This window comes from Centruroides vittatus, unplaced genomic scaffold (assembly GCF_030686945.1).
Source record: "Centruroides vittatus isolate TY-2023 unplaced genomic scaffold, ASM3068694v2 contig_975, whole genome shotgun sequence".
Classification (NCBI taxonomy): Eukaryota; Metazoa; Arthropoda; class Arachnida; order Scorpiones; family Buthidae; genus Centruroides; species Centruroides vittatus.
In genome coordinates this window covers 2,948,566-2,975,768 of record NW_027122648.1, presented here as the reverse complement: position 1 = coordinate 2,975,768, position 27,203 = coordinate 2,948,566, and the positions used below count along the sequence as shown (strand labels likewise).

At 23.1% G+C, this 27,203-nt stretch overlaps 1 protein-coding gene and 1 long non-coding RNA gene across 7 annotated transcripts in view; one reads left to right on the top strand and one right to left on the bottom strand.

Moving 5' to 3' along the window:
* LOC136985709 (inactive dipeptidyl peptidase 10-like) overlaps nucleotides 1-27,203 on the top strand; it is a 202,359-nt gene that overhangs the window by 60,638 nt on the left and 114,518 nt on the right. Inside the window, exon 1 of one of the 6 annotated variants that reach the window (XM_067283041.1) lies at nucleotides 15,252-15,507. The exons of 4 other annotated variants lie outside the window; for them this stretch is intronic. In XM_067283041.1, coding sequence (XP_067139142.1) covers nucleotides 15,271-15,507 — 237 coding nt within the window. In that variant the 5' untranslated portion in view covers nucleotides 15,252-15,270. Of the gene's footprint in view, nucleotides 1-15,251; nucleotides 15,514-27,203 lie in introns of those variants that run through there. One more of the 6 variants, XM_067283040.1, reaches the window with a different exon arrangement.
* Nucleotides 134-26,603, bottom strand: LOC136985717 (uncharacterized). Its single transcript, XR_010882375.1, has 3 exons — nucleotides 26,493-26,603; nucleotides 26,199-26,310; nucleotides 134-210 (listed from the first exon to the last, which is right to left on the bottom strand). It is a non-coding gene; the product is annotated as an uncharacterized lncRNA (long non-coding RNA).

Genomic DNA, 27,203 nt, shown 5'->3' with positions numbered 1-27,203 from the left:
CAATTTTTTTTAATTTTAACTTTTTAATAATTAAATTTATTCTTTTATCAGAAATAACGAATATTTATATTATTTTACACAAAATTTTATCTGTAATCAATGATTACAAATAGAAATATTTTGAACAAACTCATACATTTTCTCATTGTTCAGTACAAATCTGGTTTGTTTAGTACAAATTTCAAAGCGAAAAAAAAATGACTAAAGTTCCTATAAAAAAAAGAAATTCTCTCAATATAAGTCAGTAATAAGAATTACTTTATACGCTGTTTCAAAATAATGAGAATAATAGTAAACATTACAATATATTTTCTGTAATAATCATTAACTGAAATGGTGTTATATTTATATAATGAAAGATTTCTTCAGTAAATAAATAAATAATTCACTCAAAACTATGAAAAGTATGAAAGCAACTTATTCACTGAAGCTTCTTTTACTATTTTGAGAGTTTTTAAACATTATAACCAATTATTTTACGAATTTTATTGTAAAATGCATGTTTTCCATCCTTTTTGCAATTATTCACAAATCTGTTTGTGAGATTTATATCAATTGTTCATATTTTTCAATGTAAAAGTAAATAAAAGTCTTTAATACAAAACAATGCGTTATTACGATCAAATAAATATATTCTGTATAAAGAAATGAAAGAAATTATTCAAAACAGATTAAATAAGCTACAAAACATTTAAAGAAATTTTGTTTAAAGTAAGTATAAAATAGTTATTATATAATAATAATTCGATATTTTAAATAATTAAGAAATTAATTACAATGTTTATTCTATGTTTATGAAGTAAATAATCTTGTATTATTAGATTGCAGCTATTCTTCTTTTCCAGATATAAATAAACATGTATATATTTACTGTACATTAACAACATGTGTAAATATTCTTAATCTTTTTAATTATAAAATAATTTAATTTTTAGTTTTAACACAATCTTACAATACCCAACTTTCAGTATACCAAATTCGAAAAACATTTTTCATTGTAATAAATGTTTTGTTGAATACAAATGAAAATTTCCCTTTCAAGAGAATGGCGAATTTTATTTATACACTAAAGCCTTTCAAGGTGGACAACCTCTCTAAATTGGAAACTTAATTAGACCCAGCGAATAACTCTCTTTCCCCTTTCTTCTATCTAGGATATTTTTGTGAAACCACTAAAATTTCCAACTTAAAACGTTTATACTGTACATAATTTCAGTAGTGTAAATGTTGAAATGCCAACCACAAACTTTAAAAAACATTGATTTAAATGAGTGTGAAAGTTTAGAAACACACTTTAAGTATGGTTTTTATCTGAATATGTTCTTATATTCTTCAAATTATATTTTAAAAACTAATTTCTTGTGTAAAATCTTATAAAATGTCATTAAATATTACGTCTAAGCCTTGGTTTCTTCAGTTGAATAATGTTTTTCTTCACTGAGTAAAGGTCAGATATAGCATCAAATGTATGAGTAAAAGTTTATCTAGTAGCTTTATTTCATTTCCTTAACAAGAACCGTGTCAAAAACGATTCTCTGAATACAAATTTTATGGAAACACAATCATACGTGCTTAGAATCAGCAAAATTTAAAGAAAAAACTATTATAAAAAGCGTGGAGTATGGTAATCCATACAGCATTATTTATACGTATTTTATTTGAATTTCTTTAACATGTCTTTGTAAATATATTAAAAAATATATTTTAAAATTTATATTAAGTTCATTCGTGTGTATACGGGTAAAACATACTTTACTTTTTGAGTTTTATCCATAATTAATCAGACAAACTTTAGCATGAATCTGTACAGATGATGATAAAACATCCTTTTACATTTAAATTACTTTAATCGAATTTATTAGTGTTCCTTGATTAATGTTTTATATTGTCTCCCTAATCAAGTTTCTTAAGTGCAATTAACTTAAATAATTAATTAATCAATTTAAGATTTCTCTTATCCGTGTTTTTAACCAGTTTTTTTAAAGTTGAAAAGTCGCTATATTACCGATCGACGATAAACTTAATCAACATGGAGTCCTCGAGTTACCGATTAAAATTGTCATAAATTATTAAATTAATCGTAATTATGCAATAAAACACGTTTAAAACTTTCGTTAAATCATCTAGAATTTAATTATGCAACTATCTAATTTAAAATACTGTAAATTATTTAAGAAAATTCTTTATAATGTGACAAATACTGTTATAAATTAATTTGTAAGTAATGAAATTATTTTTTAAAAAATAAGCTAATTAATAAAAGTAATAAATTGTAATTAATTAACTTTGTCCTCAACATCATTGATTGTAATCACAAGAAAGATTAGTATTTGTATAAGCCTCACTCTTGTTTAATGTTCATGTTTGTCTTAATGTAAGAAGTAAAATCTCAAGTGGCACGAAAAAACTAATAGAAAAAAAATCTTATTTTCCTAAAATAAATTAAGAAAAAAAATAATAAAAATCTGCCAATATTTATTATAGATTTAAACAATATTTTCTTTAATTTTTCATATAGTTAATATTTATTTTTAATTATTTATGCTACTTTATAACATTTAAAAAATGGTATTTTTCATGCTATTTATATTTATTTTAATTTTAAAAAATATTATTAAAAATTTTAATTTGAAAAATCAATTTTTAAATTAATATTTCTAACAATATGAAAATAATATAAGAGTTTATTTAAAAACTCTTATTTAAATTAATTCTTTAATTGTATTATACAGTGACGATAATAATTTTAATTTTTGAATGATTAAAACTGTTTTTAGATATTTTTTTGTTTTAAAATTATTAAAATTTAAAAAAAAATAATAATAATAATTAAATTAATTCATAAATTATGAATATTTTAAATTAAATAATTATTAAAATTAAAAATTGTACAAATTAAAATTTAATTTAATTGTTTGTAAATTAATAAAAAAAATTATTTAGTTAAATAAACTAAATTTTTTATTTTTATTTTTTAAATTAATTAATAAATTGATTAACTTCAACATTTTTTTCAATTGTTTTACTAATTTTTACTGATTTTAAAACAAAATTTGAAGAAGTAATAAAAATTCAATGTAAATTTTAATTATTTTATTATTAATTAAAAAATATATATTTAAATAAAAATATTAATAAATTTTTAAGATTTGATTAAGTTTTCTTGTTAAATAAAAATTAAATCATTAAAAAATTCATTTTTAGAATATTTATTTGCTTAAAGATTACTAAAAATAGCAAAATCATCGATCTAAAAATAGCTCATATCATATAAATCGCGTTATAAGTAAATTATAAAATAATTTATATATAAAAATTTATTAAATTTTAAGAAATGAATGTATAATTTATATAATTTTACATTATTTACAAACTAGATATTATTATTTTTAATAAGGAAATGATGCGAGAAGGGTGAAATATTTAATGAGTTCTTGATGAAAATATAGGCAAAAAACATAAATAAATGTTGAAAAAAATATTTATTTTTTATCCAGAAATTTCTTTTCAACCGTTTTTTAAAGTACAGACTATTGAAAGAAGGTGACATTAATCAAACATTATTGTTTGAACTGCCTAGGGATTCGCGATACACCGGTTGGTACTAATATATATATTAATCATTTTTAAAATAATTTTTTTAGCTGTGATATTTCTATTTTTATGTCAGAATATCTTACTTTTTAAATAGTTTTTCTATAACGTAAACGAAAAAGAAATAAATCTAATCAATATTTTAATATAAAATTATATATTTTTTCTTTATTTAAAAGTCCATATTAAAACGTGATTATTCAAGGATCGAAGGATTTTTTGCGCTGTTATCATTTGCATTTTTATCAAAGTTTTGCTAATTTTTTAAAGATAAGATTGTAATTTATACACTAATAAAATTTAAATTGATTTTTAGTAAAATGTTTCATAAAAGAAGTAAAAATAAAGAAAAAAAATAAATTCTGATGCTGCAGTTTTTTTGATTCCTGAAAAGAAGACATTTTATCTAGCAATTTCGAAAATAAAAATCATAAAAAAATACATTTTATATCATATTAAATTGCTTGTTCACTGTTTAAACTTTATAAAATATCTTACTTTAGGGTATTATTTTACGTAAGCTTACAATCAGGACCTGTATTTTTAGATGATTTCTATTATTCATAAAGGGAAATATTCATTGTTGGAAAATAGTTTATATAAAATTTTATGGTTTAAATTTGATAAAAATCAGTTGATATCTACATTTTTATAACAGTTATTGTTTTAAAATATGATTTTAAAAATGATAGTGACCATAACTTAAGCTCTTACATCAAAACTTTATGATCGTACGATGCTGTTTTCTTTTGTAAACATGTGCATAAAACATAGCTTTTTTTATATAAAATATAAAATTATGCATCTTATAATGCCTTTACTTATTGAATTTTTAAAAAATAATGCCAAAAAGTAGCAATTTTTATGAATACGCTAACTAGAACTGAATAGTAAACTAATAAAATTACTTTAAAGTTACATATTATAAAGTTATTTATAAGTATTCGGTAATGCTGTAAGTTGTATGAAGTTTATAGTACTTTTACTTGTTTTTGCAATATTAAATTATAAAATTATGCATTTTATACTACTACTATTATGATTTTTACGGTTAATCTATCAAAAATAGCAGTTTTTGATTATATTCAACTAAAGAGGCTTACTACTAAACAAGTAAAATTGCAACAAACCTGTAAATTTTATAGTATTTTTACTTGTTTTTTTTTAAGATTAAAGTATAAAATTTTGCATTTCATAGTACTTTATACTTAAAAACCTATCAAAAACAACTTTTTATTTAAAAGAATATCAAAAAATAGCAATTTTTGATAAATATTTTAACTAGCAAGACCAAATACTAAACAAATAAAATAGCTAGAAATAGAGTATTTTATTGTACTTTCTAAGCTTAATCAATAAAATTATACATTTTATGGTACTTTTATTTGTGTTTTTCAAGTTTAGTATATCAAAAACAAAATTATCTTTCAGAAAATTGCAATATTCATGATGAATACTGTAATTAAAATAGATTGAGTTATGGGCAAATAAAATTAACTATAAAATTGCGCATAATGTAGCAAATTTTACTTGTTTTTGCAAAATTAATCTATAAAATTGCGTATTTATGGTACTTTTACGTGTTTTTTTGAAAGATTGTAAGATTTCATATCAAAACTTGCTACTTTTTAAGAAGGAATATTCAGTACAAAACGAATAAAATTACTACAAAATTTTGCATTTTTTAAATATTTTTTATAAGCTTGATCGATCAAATTAATCATTTATAGTACTTTATTTATATTTTTGCAATATCAATCTATCAAAACAACTTTTTATTTCCAAAAAGCTGCCAGAAAAAAGTAATTTTGATGAACGGTTTGTCAAATTTACGGCTTCATCTGTCTAATCATTAAAAAAAAAAAAAAAAAAAAAATTCTTTTACACTATTGAATTTACTAAATTTTTAAATCTTTACCTTGAAAATCTAACACGGTTTTCATGTATAAAAGAAAATGTATAATTTCTGTTCGACACGATAAGTTATCACGCCATAGAAAAGAAAAATTCACGATTGTTTACAAATGTTAATAAAGAAATACATGACCATTAGCAAGAAAATAGGTCACTTAATTTGATTTGGAAAAGAGGAATATTTCAGAAGCAGAATTTTTATTTCAATAAATGAAGTAAATTCTTCTTTAAATTCAAATATTTTCTTCTGTTTTGACACAATGAAGAATTTCTTGTTCGTCTTGCATACCTAAGTTACGATCAATAACTGATACCAAGCACGATTTGCATCCCTCTAGAGAAACTTGTGATATTTTAGAAAAATCCGGCTAAAAATAAAGTTAAGTCAAGATTTTTATAGAAAATTGAACGATTTATAAAGTTTTGTTAAAATAGAAAAACAAAATAGCAATGCGAAACGAATTGAAATGATTTTTTTTTTTTTGGACCTTCATATCGTTCTAGATTTGAAGTAGTTTAAATGAAATAATTAATAAAAGGAATTATTTAGGAAAGAATAATTATTGTAGTAATTTCTTATGGCTTTTCGTAATAAATATTTACTTAGAAAAAGGAACTCTTTGATAAAAGGAATGGTTCTTTTACTAATGTGAAGGGATGATTCCACATAAAGGATGAAAAAAACTATTTTTTCATTGGTTCCTTCAACACTTGATTCCTTCATTATGTTGTTTTACATGAATTGATGAAGGAACGATTCTTTTCATTATACTTCATGACCACATCATGGCTCCCAACAAGAAAAAAAACCATAAACTTCTTGTTGACGATCCCTTGATGTGATTTCTTTTTGCTGTCTCTTTTACATAATAATAATAATAATAAAAGATAAAATAATGATAAATGTGAAAAATAATAATAAATAATGCATTAAAGTTTCTTTAAATAAAAATAAAGAGATAGAATCATGGAATTTCTTCAATTTTAAGAGATTTATCATGTTTTATAAATGAAATGAATTAATATCGACTTTATCTGTTTTGAGGAATAGTAAACAGTTTTTTTTTTTTTTAGAAATGTCTTAACTCTTGAGAATAAAATTTGCAAAAATGATTTATCCAGTTTAATTTACAGAAAATGATTTATTTAGTTAAATAGATTACATTAAAATTCCTAAGTTGGATATATAAGAACGTAGATTTTTGTTTTTATTTGACATTTTGGCAAAGTTTCTGACGAATAAAATGTAAGAATTAAAAAAAATATAAAACTAAATTAATTTTTTATTAAATTTTATTAGTTTTAAATTATTTTTTAAAATAAATTTTAATGAAATTCTTTCCATTTTCTTACGTTTCGGTTATGTGCATTGGTGTTACTTTCGTATTTTACTGATATTTATCATTGTCAATTATTGTTATATCTACTTATATCTCATTATAAAAATTCAATGATTTTATAACATTAACTACTACGTGAGATGATACTACGCGGCATTAAGTAGATAAAACTATAAGAAGCACCGATATTAAGAAAGCCATTAAGAATATACAGGAAGCCATTATGTAAATGTTATCATGAAAGAGTAAGGCATTTTACTTGTTTTAATGGTGAATCCTTCACTTCATTACAGTAAGAAAATTGTTAGCATAATGCCAGTTTGAAGTTTTATTTGGTGCATAAAAGATAAATGGAATGTAAGATATATCTTAAATGTAATAAGTTAATTACAAAGCGATTGTAATTAACTTTTTAAGGTATTTTCTAATGAATATGGTGGATAGGTAATGAAACTGTAGTGTAAATAATGGAAGAAACAAAACAAATTGCAAATAATTATTATTGATGTGGATAATTATAGTTTACACTACGAAATTGAAATTAAAGTTGCTTATTTTGGTAATTTTGTATTCATTTGAGTATTAGAAAGATGTTGGTGATGTTTATCAATTTAAAATTGATGAAATTTACGAAAATATTTAAAGTTTTAATTAATTCTTATTTTAAAAAAACTCTTTGATGTGATACTATTTATCATTTTTATTTCTGGAAAGCTTTTCAATTTTCTTTTTCGACAAACAAAGTGTATTTCTAAATGTATAAATGATCATCCAAACTAAGAAAACCAAGAACAAAAGACAGATGTAATTGTTCCTGTAGAGAATCGATTCAGCAATCTTACTCCAAAAGTAAGAATATCAGGAGGACCGATTTAACAATGTTATTCCAGGTGTAAGGATGTTAAGAAAACCAAACCGACAATTTTACTTCAGTAGTAAGGATATTGGAATAGAACCAATAATCCGAGAAGGGTGTTGGAAGAATCGAACAGACCTTACTCAACAGTACGAATATTATAAAAACTAAACCTACAGCTTTATTTCAAGAATATCAGGGGCTCCATTCTTATATAAACTCCTTGAGTGTACTCCTGATATTCTCGAAATATTAGGAAAATATCCAAGAATATTCTTACACTTGGAGTGAGATATTGGTCGATTCTCAACGATATAAAAACGTTATTTTTTAAAAATTGAATTAATTTTTAAAACAAATTTATGTTCCACAAGATTTTATATTTACAGAAATTAAAAACAAATTAAAAATACAGTTTATTGCTTTGAAAAATTCCCTTATATTTAATTTTTCTGTACTTATTTGTCGATTTTATACCATTGAATTCCAGGGAAATTAACTTTAATTCTCATTAAATTTCGGTCTTGGAAATTTGAATATCATTGCTTTAAGTATCAAAATAAACTTATAATCTGCGGATAATTAATTTTAATCACGTCATATAGTGTCAAAACATAAGTAAGAAAGTAAACATGTTTCTTATCTGAATATTACTTTATATTCTTTGGTTAGATATGTAAATTGAGATGTTGAAATTTTCACGTTGAATGCTCTTTCATCACTGAAAATTCGTTAATTTTAATTTTAATTCTTAAAATCTTCTCTTTTGCATCTAATTAACAATTTTCTAAGCTGAATGATGCAATAATTAGTAAGCGAATATAGATCTTTAGTTCATGTTAATGTGTTTCATTGAGTAAGATGCAAAATCGGAAAATTTTTATTAATTTTTAAAATCCTTTTATTAAAATTAAAATTAATTCATGAAACATAAATAAAAATCAAAATTATTCTTAAAACTACGGCGGGTTTTTTTTGTACTTTTGATACCTTAAAATGAACATTTTTTTATTCTTGTAAATTTTTAACCTTAAAAAAATTATTTAAGGTTAAAAATTGTTTAAATTTTAAAAAATTTAAAGATTTCAAAGCCTTAAAAAATTAATTTTTATCACATTTTGATGTATTAATCATTTAAAACTATACTAAACATCGTTTTTATAACCTAATTCCTTCCTGAAAAATCGTCGTAAAGCGAGCCATATTGTTTCCAATAAGTTCCTTGTTATGAATTAAGTGAAAATGTTTTTGCTCCGTACTACTACAGATATGGTCAACAATATAATATTGCATTTATATAAGGCATTTGATATAATAATTACAGAAAACGTACAGCAATTTTAAAATAGGGAGCTGTAAAGTAAGCAGTCGTAAAACGAGGTATATATTTTATATGCAAAAATATTGTTATTTATACAAAATTCGTTAACATTTTTGAAGTTTTAATGGAAAATAATTTTAAATTATTAATACTATGATGATAAAAGTAAGGATTTTTTAGTGAAATTGTTGATAGAAAGCTGTGTAATCGAGTGAAAGAATAGATGCAACACATTTTAAATGTGTTGAACGTTGTGATCATCAAGCACATAATATAAAATTCTATCATTTAAATTACTTCACAAGAATAGATTTTATATATATAAAAAAAGCGTACGCGTTTTTAGAATTGCTGATTTGAATTTATTTTAAATAAATTTTTTTAGTTTTTTTTTATTCATTTTTGAGCATTAACCTACAAATGATCGCATAAAAATGTGAAAAAATATCTTAAAATTTAAAATTTTAACGTATTTTTTCAATTTTTTTAAAATTTGAAATATAAATTTATTCATTTTATTATTATTTTTTAATATTTTAATTAATCATTAGTAATTTATACAAAGTAACGTATCTAATAATTATGGATATAGAGCAAAAAATTCGAAAATGAAGGAAAAAAGTATTAAATTTTTAAAAAAATTTGTAAAAAGTATTAAAACTTGATTAAAATTCAATATTATTTTAAGTAAATTATTAGTAAATTCTTATATTTATTTAAAGAAAATACCGTTGTTTACAGCCATATGCCAGATATTAGAAGAAATGGCATCTTTCCAACATCACTGTACTTTGCTCCTTTTTTCTTTTCTTCTCTCTCTCTTTTTTTTTTTTTTTTTTTTTTTTTTTTTTTTTGAAAAGAATATTTTAAATTTAAATAAATCGAATTTTAAAACTAATTAACATAAGTCTTCGGATATTAATTCCATCAAAAATTTAATTTCATCATAGCGAAATTTTATAAAATCGATATTATTTCAATACTTAACACAAGTTCCTCAATCTGTCGATCACGATCTGTTGTATAGTAAAAACTTTATTGTTTAATTTTCATCTGATAAAAAGTTATAAACTATATTTTAAAATGTTTTTAAGCTATATTATTGTATAATTCTGTATAAATAATCTTAACTTTTTAAAGCAGTAAAATACCTGAATTTGTTAATACACTTTATTAATTAATACAATATGAACTATTTAAATATTACAAAATTGTAATTATTCAAAAACTTAATTAAATTTATTAATTTATTTTCAATATTAACGCATTTTCTCCATTAATTTTCATAATATTTGAAGGTTAAGTCATGATTTATCACAGTATTTTTGTGATAAATCATAACTTTTAAACAGATTTATGAATAAAAATCTAAAATATTGTTTAAATATTTTTATTAACGTTAATTAATAAAATTAAATATAGGAAATAATTTATTAAGCAATAATTTTTTATATTATATTATTAGTTACAGCTATTTAGTTATTGATATCTTTTAATTATAGTTAATATATAATTATATATAATCAGTTAAAATTATTAAGTTTTAATTAAATTAATCAATTTTGTAATTATTATATTTAATAATTAACTTTTATTTTTATAAATAAATGTATAAAAAATTAGATAAAATATTTATTTTTAGTTTTTTTTATAATAAATTCATTAAAACAATAAAACAAATGTTTATAATAAAATTTTAAAAATGTATATATTTGTTATACTGTATTCATATTTATTAAAATTAAAAAATTAAATATTAATGTTTTATTTTTAAAATCATTTTATTGCTTAATAAAATTAAAATCAAATTACAAATTAAATTTCAATATAAATTACAAATTTTTAACGCGCATTTTGTTTTTAAAAAAATGCTAATTGCTCATTAAAAATTTTAATGAGGAATTAATGAAATCTTTTAATTTATAATTTTTTTTATTCAAAAAAATTAATTAATATCTCGTGAACTTAAATTTAAAAAGTAAAATAAAAATCAAGATTGTTTTTACAGATGATTTTGTCATGCTTGTTTACTCATAACTGACGTCTTTTTTGAAAGATATATTAAATTTTCCGGCTTTTTATAGAAGAAAACTGCTTCAATCAAAAAATGTGTACAAATTCTCTAAAAAATCAATTTATTATATAAGTTATTCGAAAATATATTTTAAAAATTTCATCAAAAATGCATCGTAATGTTTCATTATAAGTGGAATCAACTTTCTTTTTTAATTTACGTTTAATAAATTAATTATGGTTTAGTTTTATTTATAATTTATTAGGTTAAATCTTATAATATTATTATTATTTGACCGAATTTTTTTAATATTTATGCAATTTATTTATTGATTTTTAATGACCTAACTAGGAACAAACGGTGCATAAATGTCGAAGTGGAACATTGACCTTAACTGATGCTATCTAAGTATCAATGATTAACTTGTAAACAATGCATTCTTTAGAAGAACATCTATTGCAAAAAAGACAATTCCTTATTATGATTATTATTTGAATGATATAAATAATTAGTTTAATCTGTTTGTAAGAATTTAAGGAGTAAGGTCTACATAGAATTGTATAAAAGTCAATGACACTAGATCCTATTGACCTAGAGTCCTAGACAAACTTACAGTACTTAAATCCAAGTCAACTGCACAAAGTCCATGAACTCGTAGCCTAGTCCTTATTCTTGGAAATTATCAGAAGTGTCTAACCTTTATCTTGAATTATGAATTAATAACTGATGAGAGGGAATGTTTTCGTAAATATTTATTTAAAAACATTTTATAATAAATATATAATAATTAAATGTAGTAATAAATTATTGATTTGTAATTTGTATTTTTGTTACTCCTTAATTTCTGAAAATGTAAGAAAATTATTGGTTTAAATTAAAAAATATATGATGTCAAATTATTCTGAAATGTATATTCAAAGCATTCCTTAGTTTTTTGGAGTGTTTTTTTAACGATGTACATTTAAATCCGACTGTTAGTGTACAGTACATTTATTTTTTTATTGTTAAAAACCTGATATATATATATATATATTTTTTTTTAATCGTACTTATAACACACGGTCATAAGTAATACATAGCATACTTAAATTAAGCCTACACAACTTGCACAACATATAACACATAAAATAAGCACACCACTTAATATTAATATATACAATATACAGTACACGGTATGAGTAATATAAACAACACAAAATATATTCAGTATACGCAATTTATTTAATACATGATTTAATTGCAGTATACAACACAACACGTTTAATTTATTTATAAGATAAAAATGTTTTTATGTACAACTTTAACATAAGTAAATATATTTAAAAATATTATTTCTTACACAAATGAAAACAAATATGTTCAAGTTATATTAAGAAAAACGAAAGGGGGAGAGTGCATTTCAACTCTTTCAATGTTTTTCAAAGATGATTAATGCCTATCGTATACCTCAAACAACGTCACTACTAAACTCGACTCGCATTAAGAATTCCGTACTACATGACTAAGCACTTAGATTACATCAAACAACCATTTACAAATAAATATTGATTTATGAATATATTCGGCTAAAATTAAAAAATACAATAATTTTAAACGTTAATTTGTCGATAAATTCTTTCATAAATACGCACGTTTCATACAGTGAATAGTTATTATATTTTTATTTTAGGGTTTACACAGTTTGTACAACAAGTAATGCACATAATAAACACAATATAAAGCGTACACAACAGAAAACGCGCAATTTATGCATTATAAAAACCGTAAAGTATACTCAATGTACAGTACACAATTTATACAATGCACGGCGTGTAGCACATAACAAATGGTATAGTTATAAAATATGTATTTTGTTTATAATACAACAATATATAGTACGCAGCATACAGTATACTCATTGTAAATGGCACACAGCACACTCAATAAATACAATTTATACAATACACGACCTTTAGTGCACAGTACACAAGAATTATAAGTAACGGAATACTCAATATATGCAAGTTATACGGTGTATAACGCGTACAATATACGCATTATAAACATCAGAAAATATTCAATATGTACTATTTATACATCGTGTAATTAGGGCCTGCGTACAAATGTGCCACGTACTTCATACAGCACTCAATACACAGATCATGAAGCATGTATTTGATATAACACAAAACAGTTTATTTGTCGTACTTTTTCAAAAATAAATGAAACAATAAATATGTTGTGTTCATTTCTTGTTTGATACAATATTAAATATGGCACAGGACAGCTGTCAAAGTTGAGAAAATGTCAAATGTAACAAATACGAATAATATTTTTCCATATAAATATTTAATAGATATTATTACACTTCTTTATTCATAAACATTTACTATTGATATATTCAAATAAACTTTTATACATTATTAAATAATAAAAAAGTGTATAAAAAAGTGAGTAGTTTTTACTTTCTTTGCTCATTTCTTATGTGAAAAAAAAAATTCAAGGAAATAAAATAAAAATAAATCAAGGAAAAATTTCAAAAAATTTTGTGTTTTTTTTCTCTTTTTTATTAAATTTTATGATCTTTTTCTTTGGTTTTATAAGTGAATTTTTTATTATTTGCAGGTATATTTTATATAAAAGTTTACCTAAGTACATTTATGTGTATGAGATACATAAGAAATTTATAAAATAAATATAATTGTTTTCTTTTGTATATATTTAATTATATATTTATTTTACTAATTTTTTTTAATTCTTAGTTAATGCAATTATTAAATCAAAGTTATAGTAATTTTTCAAGTAAAGTTAATACTTTACAAGTATTGAAATACAAGTAATTGGAATAATAAGAAAACAAGCTTTAAACAAACTTATTTTAAAAAATTTAATGAAATTTAAATTTTAAAAAATTAAATATAAAAAATACAAAATGTAATTTGTTATGTAAACAATGATTCGAGTTACTCTATAACGATGTTCCTCAACCTTTAATTGTTTTACGTTCATGACATTTGTCAAATTGGGTTCGCGATCGACTAGTTGAAAAATTATATATTAACTCAAATTATAATTTATTTTTAAAATGAATAAATAAATAATTATATTATTAAAGACTAAAATAGCTTTAAATAAACAATATACCGAAAGCACTATTACATTAATTATAATTACAATTACATAATCATCACAATTATTGTTTATTGATATATATATTATAAAAATTAATAAATTAATGAAATATTTCAGTTAATTATATAAATTAATTATACACAGAATAATTCGAATTAATTTTAAAAAATAATAATTAATAATATTTAGTTTTAAAAATATTCACTAGATGGCTGCAGCGTGTATAAAAATATTTAAATATTCCTCCCCCAGTTCCACCCCGTCTAAAAATTTTTCATTTTACTAAAATTAGGATATTTACTTATGATTTGTATTATAATTTAATTGAAATTTTGCCGTAGAAATTATATTAATATTTTATTAACAAAATTATCAACAGCCTCTCTCATCCTTTATTAATTAGCAAATGAAAGCGCTAATTATTATTAAAACAAACGTTAATTAATTCATAGTCATTCATATTAACATTTTATTCAAATTAAGAGTAATGCAAATGACAATAATTTCGCATAAAGTGCAATTAAATTAATTAAAATCGTGTCTAAAATCTTGCAAATTTCTAAACAAAAGGAACGAAGTACGGTGTAAATCGGTGTATTTTTGTAGGTTTATTCAACTTATTTTTTGTAGTTTTATTGTACGATTTTTTCTTTTTCATCTAAGGATTGTAGTGTGTTTAGAAAGTACCAGTTTCGTCAGTCTATAAATAGATTATTTGCAGCATTACGTGCAACATGTGTGCTGTTTGCTTAACTACGACGACGATCAATGTCAAAAATTACATTCAGATGATCGTAAATATAAAAATTTCAAACGAAAATTATTTTATAAATCTATCAAAATTTCATAAATTATGCGATAATACTTATTAATTGCGCTATTGTAAAGGATCACACGCGTGTCGTTTTCCCGAAGATTGGAATCCTTTTTCTTAAAATCTTGGAAGAAAGGATGAAAAAAAAAGCTCAAATTTTAATCCTTTCCTAACAAATGACACATTTAAAAAATGCTTACAAATGTACATTTTCTTTATATTTTTTTAAACTAAAACTTTATAATTTCTTTAAGAAATTTGTATGTGTATCTTGTGTATGCCTCGTGTTTTCTTCTACTATTGAGAATGAGTTTATTTTTACCTTTTTGGAATGTTGATATCATAAAAGTCGAAACACGTGACGGGGTGAGATATAACTGGGAGCACCGCCTGGTGGACAGTTTAGCGTTAGACGGTTTGACGACTAGACGTAGCGGTTTTTTGAGCCGTAGAGAAGAGGATATCACCTTTATCTTTTCGAAAATGTCTGGCAACACAAAACCTCCAGCTAATGCAGGATCGAATCAACAGATATCTCAAACGGTATCGGTAAGATTTTTATACATTTTCCGGGTTGTTAAATGCTGATATATAAAGTTAATGTGAACATTATGGGAAGTGTGTTGTATTGTAGAAGGTTACTCAGGTGTAGAGTGCAAAAACACCTCTTGATTTAGTTGCGATTTTTTACGAATTGGAATGTAAGGAAGCAACAGATTTGTCGATGTTAATGTTTTTTTTTTCTTTACAGAAATTTTTGAATATTGAATAATATTTAAGGGATGGTTATTTTGTATCTTTATAAGAAAAAGTGAGACGCTTTAAAGTATATTTGATTTCTGTATTTGCATTTTTTCGATTATAAATGTAAACAGACAAAATGGTAAATACGAGAGGCGATAAATTTAATTTCCTGATTATCTTGTTTAGTTTTTTATTATTGTTCCTTGGGGAAATCAATTCGTTTTCTTTTATTTATATTTTGTAGAGACAACAGTTGAAAGAAAAGTACAGTATATAAATAATACAAAATCGAATGTAGCCTATTCTTTCGTTTAAGAGGGAGGAATTTAACAATAAATGTATTAGATATATAAATTTATTTAGCTGTTATTTATATATACATGTGTGTGTGTATGTATGTATATATTTAATTAATGGTCATCAAGTTACGATCTCAATTCTATTTTACTGTTATTTGTTTGAAACGGTTACGGAAGTTAAGTAATAATTTTTCTTTAATTAATACGTATTAAAAATACATGGTATGCATTTTTATTTTTTCGAATTTTCTTTCAAAGATAGTTGTAACAAGAAAATTGGGTGGAGTAACTATAAATTCTCGGTATCGAAATTTATACAGGGCGACGAACCATTGTATTTATATATATAAAAGATCATAAAATTTTTATAAAGTTTGAATCGACAGTTTATCGAACGAGATATATCAAATATTTATATTTAAAATAACTGAAAATTGTAAGATAAATGAATCAATAAATGGGATATGAAATATATTTTCTGGTTTAATTAAAAATTTATCAAAGAAATTTTTATCTTCTTTTTAGTCTTTTTCCTCGTGAAGTCTTTAACCTTTGCCTACGAAACCTATACAATGGCCTCTAACACGTTACGACCTTGAGGATAAATCTTTTATTTTTTAAAATTTATTGGCATTTTCTTTTTATTTTTTTAAAAAATAATTTTTTCCTTTTTCTTTATTTATTTCTTTTTAAAATTAGTTTGACATACGACTGTATAACAATATCGATGTTTCTATAGAGCTTACCAAAATATAGAACGACACATCAATATAGCAGATATTTAAAATAAAGGTTTAAAATATATATTTTAATATATTATATTTAATAGGAAAATGTATTTATAATATGAAATATGATGATATTTTAAAGTTAAAGCTATTTAGATTATTTTACTTTAGTTTACCTTACTACACTATGTAAGCTTGCTTAGTTTTATGTACTGTACTGTACTTGGTTTGCCGTACGATAAGTTAAACCTATCACTACATAAAACATTTTATATAAACTATTTTTTTATATATTTAAACGTATAAAGTCTTGAATAAATTCTACGAAAACCATTTAGATCTATGGTTTTTATGTACTAAATGGTTTTTACATTATATAGAAGAATTGCATATATCTTATATCTAAAATAATTTTATCGAATTTATATGTTAAAATGTATATAAAAATTTATAATTTTTACTACAATAAATTGCGTAAAATACTTTAATACAGTGATGTTTATTATAAGACAATTAAGTATATTATAAAAGAAAGTATCATGATATTAAAATATTTTATGAAATTTATTTTAATAAAATGTTAGTTTTTTTATATAAATTTTAACATATAAAATCTCAAGTAAATTTAAAGAAAATCTTTTAGATATATGGAATTTTTATTATGTATAAAATGGTTTTTACATCATGATGATGTGAAAGAATCAAACAACCTGTTACTTCACAATTTCTCAATCGGATGACCTCCTCCTCTTTTGGCATTTATCCAATATTTTGTTTCTGCAAACAATTTACACCAACAATTTTGACGATTGTTTTATTCTTTAGCATCTCATTTCATAAATTTCATCGTTATGAAACATTACTTTAAAAAAAAAAAAAAAAAAACATTAAATATATCCTGGTTTTTGGTAGATAGTAAGTTAGGTGAATTTTTGCACTGTAATAACGGTTGTTTCTATAACATTAACAGATGTTTTTATTCACATTCTATAAAAAAAGTACATTTATGAAAATGTAGTACATGTATCTGCTATTATTATAAAATAATAGATTAGTTACTTTATAAAGTAGATATATTAATTATGCTTTATCATTTGTTATTATAGAATCTGTATGTATTATATTATTATTATGTGTATATTATTATATAACAACTGATACACTTCTGTATATAACTACTATATAAATAGTTATATAGAGAAATCCTTTACTTGTTATAGAAGCTATAGAATTAATTATTACAGAACCTGTCTGCTACAGCTTCTACAATAACTAATACATTCTTTCATTGTAACTAATATCTTCTATAAAGAAGTAAAGAATACCTATAATAATTTTCTAGAATTATTATAGATATTCTATATAGAAAAATAATTATATACAGTACATTTATTCTAATTTATTCTTCTATTACAACTAATTCACTAATAGGTTCTATAATAAGCCAGAGCGTATCTATAATAATTCTTCTATTCTAACTGTATAGAAGAATTATTATAGGTATATTATTTATTACAGAACAATGGATCTGTTTATTCTTCGATACAATGCATTCTGTAACGTAATCTCCAGCGTGTGTTAAGGAAAATAACATATAATGTACTCTTGATGAGTTATTTCTTCTAAAATATTACACAAATATATTAAATTTTAAGAAATTTTGTATATTATTTATATATTGTTGATTTTGGTATTCGAATTTATAAAAAAATATTTTATAAAATACGAAAAAAATAATACTAAAAGTAAGAAATTCTCTTCAAATATTGTCGAAATGTGAAACTATTTAAATCAAAATTCAAATTTTATTACGGATCGATTTACTAGATCAATAATGTATCTTTCGAGAATAATTTTTTTTATTTCTAAAAAAAATGCATTTTTTATGGAAAAAATACAAAATTTTTTAGAAAAATTCAAAAAAGTTATTTTTGTGTATCGATTGTTTACTGTTCGTTAGACCGTAGTAAATTACTATTTTACGCACCATTTCAGCTCTATAGAGTATTTATCAGTAAGAATTTATAATATTTTTCGACAATTTTTATATTTTTACATGAAAATAATTTAAAATAAACAAATTTTACGTTATTATTAATTGTTTATTTAGGTAATTATATTTATAAATAATTCGTTTTTTGTTGATGATGATGATATGTTTTAACGTCATCTTCTATGTCTGATGTAACGTAATTATCTTGGCTTTAGTATTGTTAGTCTTTTCAGCGAATGGTCACGTTTACTGTACCTTATACAGAATTAATTATGAGTTAAGTTAATGATGGATGAAAATCTAAAGATAGATTATAATTTTTCATCGTTATTAACTATTAATCTTCATCGTAATGATCTTTATTAATAAGTTTAGAGCAATATTTAGAACAGGTTTAAATGAAACTAAAAATACGTTTTCTCTAATGATAATTAATGTAATTTTGTTTACATCATTTATTGTACTACAAAAAAAAATATACTGTATTATAAAATATACTGTAATTAACAGTAAATCTGTTTGTTTATCCTCAAATTTTTTACTTAATTATCACTTTTAACGATGTTTAGTTATTAATATACGACATAAAAATAAACAAAATTAATATTTTAGGTTATTTTTTAAAGGTAATTTAGTGTTAGTATCGGCAATATAATTATAACTAATGTAGAGTAAACCAGAAAGTTTTCCTTTCTGGTTTTCTTCTTGCTTGGTTATTATATTGCCAATCAAATTTTGTATTATAACAGAGAAACTTCACCAGAAAATGCTGTAAAGAATATTGTAATTCTGTGAATAGTGCCATTGTCACATAATAACGAACAGTATATTCTATTATTAAGTATAATAATGAAAAGTAGCGTGTATATTATTACATACGCGCCGCTTTTCTTTGTTATATTATACTATTATATGGCAATAAAATATTGGCTATAATCATAAATTATTATTATAGTAGTAAACAGTACAGTAGGCTATACTATTATTATGGTAAAGAATGGGCTATATATTATATAGTCTAGTACTATAGTCAGACTGTAGTAGTGAAAAATAAGCTGTAATATTATTCTTTATGCAGAAAAATGCTTAAGAATGGTTTATAATTAGATTTAATTATTAAAAAATAGATTATTATACAGAAAGGAAACGTAAGCATCATTACACTAGTAAAAATTAGATTATATATTATATAGTAATGAAAAGTTTTTTCAGTTAGAAAAAATAGGATTATTCTTATTAAAAAATAATAAAACTTCAGTAAATATAAGTAATCTTATAACTTAATCTGATCAAAAAAAAAAAAAAAAAAAAGGATTACATCAAAAATAAGCCATGCCATTACTGTTTATTGAGAAAAAGTAGAATTTACAATTATTATATAGAAAGGAAACATAGTAAATATAAATAATCCTTTAGATTAATATATTACATAAGGATAATTACATGTTAGTAAAGTTAATACTATAATACACAATAACATCATACTTAATTATAATATTTAATTAAAGGATTAAGAGTAATATTGATGTAAACGTCTGATAATCATATAATATAATTTGAAAAAAGATTAATTCTGTCGATATTTATACAAGAAATAATTTGGATATCTCCGTAATTCCTTAGTTTTATAAGAAGGGATTTTAAAAGTGAGTATATATAGAAATTGCTACGTGATAAAAATTGTAAAATGAACGTTTACGAACGAACGAAGATATTGAATGTGTGTGGACAAAAAAAGTAAGAAGAAGAAGAAGAAGGAAAAAAATCAATATATGAAAGGAAGAACTCCATTTGCCTAACTCGAAATTATTACTGAACATATAAATCTGCATTGGAATGATATATTTTCTTCAAGAAGGTCGTTATTTTCTTCCATTATCTTTTTCTTTTTTTATAAACGGTTTATTTACTGCACTTCATTCATTTCCAGTACACGTTTATGACAACAGTATGGTTTTACACTTTAAAAAATTTACAAAGATCTCTCGAGAACTACCTCATTTATAAAGTTTAGTATAACTGAAATGGGTGTAATTCTCTCTCTCTCTCTCTCTCTCTCTCTTTCTCTCTTCTTTTTTTATTATTCTTATCGCAGGGAGCTTTGTTTTAAATATTTTGACTTTTATTTCCAAGTGTTTTTTGTAGATGAAAACGAAGAAAAATCGATAAAATCCCAAATGCAAAACCGAAACTTCAAAAAAAGTTTGACATTTTATGACAATTTTTCATTTCCGCTCAAAAATCTTGCTTATTTCAGGTAATCTGTAAGATTATAGATGACAAGATTTATCAATTCCTTTCTTCTTCTTCTTGCAAAGTAAGGGATATTACAAGTGAGCGATATTACAAGTAACATATTTTACAACCATTTTTTTACAGAATGTAAGCATAAGAATGCCTATATTCTATCAATCAGGTACAAGAATGTTGTAAATTTATGGTACAGTACATGGGCATTCTGATATGCTATATTTATCAATTGCAAGATGGTTAAAAATGGAGAATATGCACTAAATTATTAAATCTATTATTAATTTTCCATTATCATTCAAGTCAGAATCGTGTTTATTTTATTTAAAATATACTTTTAATGCATAAAATTTTTATATTTAAAATTTTTATCGTAGATATATATACGATATAAATTTTAAATATAAATATATATATATATCTTAAAGAAGTTTATGTTTTATAGAGTATAATGCTGAAGCATTAAACATGTAATATATAATCTTTAATTATCTTATAATTTAAATGAATTATATGCCAAGTTTCTTAAGCAATAATTTTAATTAATTTTAATTTATTACAATTACCAATTAATGTAGCTGAAACTATGCCATTGGAAATGTATGACTTTCGTGATTTTAAAGGATTGTTTTCCTCAAATTTATTGCGCTATTTATCTGTTTAATCTTATAATACCCGAAAGTTTTGTTAGAAAACAATAGGATTTTTTAATTAATTTTATGTAAATAACCATTTAAAATAACTTAAAACTTTTAAAATGTTTAATTTGAGTGTCAGAATTTTTTGTCTTTAGTTTTTCTTGTCCTATTGGTTGCTATTCTTATTATACGTCTCAATTCCTTTGTTTCGCTCCCTTTCCGATCAATCTCTTTTCCTTCAGATCAACCTTTATACAATCTTCTCATTTTCTCCACTTTTTTCTTTCGTTTTCCTCCTTTTCACTCAACCTCTTTTCCTTTAGATCATCTTTTTCCATATTCTTCTGGCCTACTCTTTTTCTTTATTTCCTCAACTTCTCTCTTCCTTCTTCCTGTTCCTTTTTGTATTCTTTCCTATTGCAATCCCCTTCCCTGTTCTTTCTTTCTTCGATTTTTACCTCTATCATCCTGCTATCCACATAATTATTATACGTTTTCGTATTATGGGTCTATCATTGCAACTTCATCTCCTGAATCTTCTGTAGCGTGTTCAAAACCAGATGTGATTAACTTTCATACACACTTAGCAAATTAATTATGCTTTTATCTATTAAATTATCATCATTTCAACTCGATTATCTTTCTTAAATGATGGCGAATTTAGCTATAAACTGATTAATCTTCATTATCTTTAAGAATTATTATCGTTTTTCTTTGCTGAATTAATGTGATTATCTATTATTTTCAATTATTTTATTTTATTTATTTACTCAATTTACCTGAAAATTGACAGTCAACTTTAAAATATTTTATTTTTATATTTTTTATCATATAAAAATTGAAACGAGTATTCATTTTATCTTGGCGAAGAAGATATCGTTCCTTGAAAATATCCTGGAAAATAGTTTTGATATATTTATGAAGTCTTATATCAGTCTCTCACAGTATCCTTCTTTCTATTTTCTTGAAATTTTATATGATTTTTTTTCCTCAAGTTTGGTAATAACTTTAAAAAAAAGGGCCTTAAATGTGATATATGGTTTCATTCCTTAAGTGGTGGATCGGGAACCCAATTTGTTTGCAATACAATTATACTAAAAATAAAGGTTGGAAAACGTCGTTGTAAATTGTAATTAGCTGAAATAAAATGAAAATAATCTAGATAATTAGCATCATAACGATATAAACGTGTTTAAATATGTTTATTAAGTTAGATAACTGGGAAAGAAAGTTTAATTTATTGAGCTAATTTTTTAACTGTTACATATTAATTTATTGATTAACTTCATATTGAAAATATAATAATTTAGTTTAATTAATTATTTGGAAAATTATTAACAAAATATACATTAAAATATTGAAAAACATTTAAAAATATTATTTCCAGCAATATTTTAAAAAAATTTGCTGTATGAAGTCACGTATAAATGAAACCTTTAGTTTGTATAATTATCCATATATTAATGATATATATTTTAATCAACATTTAAAAAAAAATATTAACATTATTTTAAGTGTATTTAATAATTAATTTAATTTCGTTATGATAAAATGGAATATTTCGTGCTCGCAATGCGTTATAGTCCATACCAGGAAGGACTATTAGTACTTCCCTCATGAAAGGAATAGAAATGGAGGGAAGGTTAGTGAATGTAGAGGTAATCTATCGTCGATAGAGAAATGACTCAAATTATTGCATAAGATTTACAGAATTTTGTCAAGATTTGAAAGAATTATTGCAAGAATAAGCGTAGATTTATGTAAAGCTGCAATATCACTCAATAACACATTCATAGAAATATAGGTGACATTTTGTATTTTTTTTCAAAATGTATAATCTAGGATTTTCTTTATTTCAAGATTTAGTAACAGTATAATATATGAGGAATACATTAGTTAATCTAAATTATTCCTCTCAAGTAATAAATTATTAGTAACTAAGACTACGAGAATACGAGTCAGTTACAGATGTGAGTTCTATCATCTCAGAAAGCTCAAAAATATACGAATAAAACTGAAAAAGAAACAGATTTTTTTTTATTACACTGTCATACCACGTTCTTGTTTATATTTTATAGGAAAGATTAAATTTTAGGATCTTTCTATGTCTAGTATTCGAACCAAATCACAATATTGAACCATCTCTATCTGGACCTGAATACTCTAGTTTAGGGATGGCGAACTTATAGCACGCGTGCCCAAAGTGGCACGTCGGAAAAAAATTATCTGGCACGCAACATATACGATTTTTTTTACTTTTTTAAAATTTATCTTAACTAAATATAAAATCGTAATAAAAAATTAAAATTATCATCTTTTTCTCGATCAAGCTGATTGAGAATATTCTGTTAACTTCACATTTATTATACTTAAAGCTTATTTGTTTGATTTCTTTTAAGTGAGTCGTGCTGGTCATCTATCCAACACCTTTCGGGGGAAAATTTTTGAATCGAAATAAAATGACTTCCGGATTGCATCGGAAGTTCTTATATAGTTAATCTGGCCTCCTGCCCCTAAGGTTTTCATATCTGGTTTCATCTTTTATCTATCCAACTCCGTTTCAAGATTAAGGAAAGACAGACAGACGGACGGACGATAGTGGGAATTTATAGGTCTACAATTTTTTCAAATTTCAGTTATGTTATAAGGCACACGAACTCAAAAAGGGTGGCCATTATATGAAAGGTTGAATTAATAAAATTACTAATAACTTTTATATTATCATGCAACATATATTCATGTTCTATATTGTTTTGTACTGTACATGTTTAAGTGAGTATGAAAGTATTATAAAGTTAACAGAATGTAACGTTGTATTAAAAAAAAAGGAAATAACTTCCCTGTATGAAAATTTCTTTATACTGATGGAAAATAGTTTACTTGTCACAAATAATGAAAAAATTCTAATTAATAAGTAAATTATGAAAATAATACTGTAAAGAATTGTGAATATTAAAAAAAAATCATTTATAAGTATGGGTTTTGTTGATATTACTCTATATTTTGAATTTTTTAAAACTTATATGCATATTTATGGATTTAAAAATCTAAAAACTGTTATAAATATTTTATTTATTTATTTATTTTTATAGCTATAAAAGATTGTGGAATAAATTTTCAACTCATGAAAAACATGTTTTGTTTATAGTTAATAATACAATTAATATAATTGTTCGTGAGATTTTATAGTTATAGTTAATATCAATTAATATAATTGTTCGTGAGATACACCAAAGATTAACTGCCTAACTGATATTTGGACCATGGTCCAAATATCAGTTAGGCAGTTAATCTTTGGTGTATCTCACGAACAATTTGTGAATACGAATCAAAACTGAGTGAGCAACATATTTTTTTACGAAATTAGTAATAAAAGAAAATTTAAAGACGACACCAATTTAGTCTTTACGGTGGGGCACCCTGTATGCCAAATATGATAATTTTATTCATTATTAAATGATTAAGAAGCTATTATTATCTTCGAATCATTACAGTATCATTAGGTAAAATATCTGGCGAATTTTGGATATTTCTTATTTATAATCCTGACACGCGCTCGTGAAATATAGGCTTCTCTAACGAACTGTAGAGAGAATTCTTCGAAGAATCTCAATAGAATTAAGAGAAAATAATTTATGGAGAGGTCTAAATTATGTTTTTCAGAAATTTCTGATCGGTCAACCAACATTTTTCTAAACCATTCTAATGTAAAATAGCCAAACGTTAACGTGAATTATACTAGAATTATTTAAATAAGGTTTTCCCTTCTTTATTAAAGCTGTTCCTAGCTTTTCTAGTTGATAATTTCCTTCTAGGTGCATCGGAAAATTATACCACAATCGAGGAAGATTCATAAATTAGTTACTGAAAGTGTATATAATGATCCAGGAATAGATGGAAATTAGTTACTGAAATGATACAATAATCTAGGAATAGTAGGAAATTAGTTATCAATATTATACAGTGATCCAGGAATAGTCTGTAATTACCTACAGGAATTTATAATTCAGGAATAGTGGAAAATTAACTGCATAAATTGAATGGTGATCTAAGAATAGTCGAAAATTAGATACAGCTATATTAATTCATGAATAAATGGAAATTATAGATACTTTAAAATATCTAAGAATATTTAAAATTAATTAGAGATTGTTAAGAGTAATCAGAAGTAGTCGATCGTTTCTCAACCGGTAAATCACGTTCTACTAGTCGAAAAACTGGAAATAACCATGAAAAAAGTAAGCGTATCTTTGATATTTAATTTATAAAGAATATGTTTTTAAAAATTTTTAGTACCTTTTCATATACAATATTTATAAAGATATGAATTGGCTGATTAAAAATTAATTAAATATATGAAAGTATAACTTTATCTATTTCGAGTATGAAAGATTTATGATACTTCTTATCGAAAAAATGAAGATAAAAAGTTTATATATTTATTTTTGAAGATAAAATAACCAGAAAAAGAAAAATAACAATGTTGTATCTAATCCTAAATTTAAGTAAATATTTCGCATGTTTCTAGGAAGATTTGTAGATATAAATTACAAAAAATTGCAATATTTTAAGCAAATTCTACTTTTAGAAATTCAAAACCACATTTCCAACTGGTAGATCGCGATCACGTTAATAATTTAATTGTATTTTTAAGTATATCACGATTTTTCCATAAGTCAAAAGGTTGAAAAGTGCTGAAATAGAATTGACATTATTGTCCCTGTAAATCTCTTAACTTATATTTTTAATTAAAAAAAAAACATTTTAATAATTGTTTTAGATAAAATATAACTAAAACTATTTAAAATAAATGAAGAAATCTAAATAAATATTTATTTATTAAAGCATTTTATTGAATAAATTAAAATCATAATACCCAACTGGTAGATCGCGATCATCATATTTAATAGTTTACTTCCTTTCTAAGTATATCACAATCCGTCAATGTATTAGAAGATTGGGAAATTTTGCAGTAAACAATTATCGATTGATATTATTACGTCAGAAAATGTGTTACATTTTAATTAAAAATAAAATGTAATTAATTTCAAATTTTTTTACAGATTTGCATATTTTAAATTAGAAAAGATAAAAATAAATCTGAATTATCTTATCGATTTTACGTATTTAAATTCTTGGAGCGTGTAAGAACGATTCTGTAACTAAATTAGTATCAAAGAAAATGAAAGTTCATATCATGTAATTAGTTCTTTGCGCTGTTTTTTTCTAACAATTAAGGGTTCAAGATGATTAATTTATGAAAATTTGAATTATTGTTAACTTAATTAATGACTGAAATTTAGATATCAGTTTTCACAATGCGTAGATCGCGATCCTCTAGTTGAGAAATTTATTTCCTAACGAAAACGTGTGAAGTATAACTTCTGTCGACAAATATTTTCAGTTCTTAGTATTTCTTTGGTAATAATTTCAAACAATATTTCATATTTATAAAAATATAACCTGTTTAATATAGTTTATTCTTTTTTATGAATTTTAAAATTAATTTAGGAAAATTCAGAAATTCTGATTAAGATTAAAATTAGACTCAGTTGAAAAAATGAAAGTCTCACTATTGAATATTGCT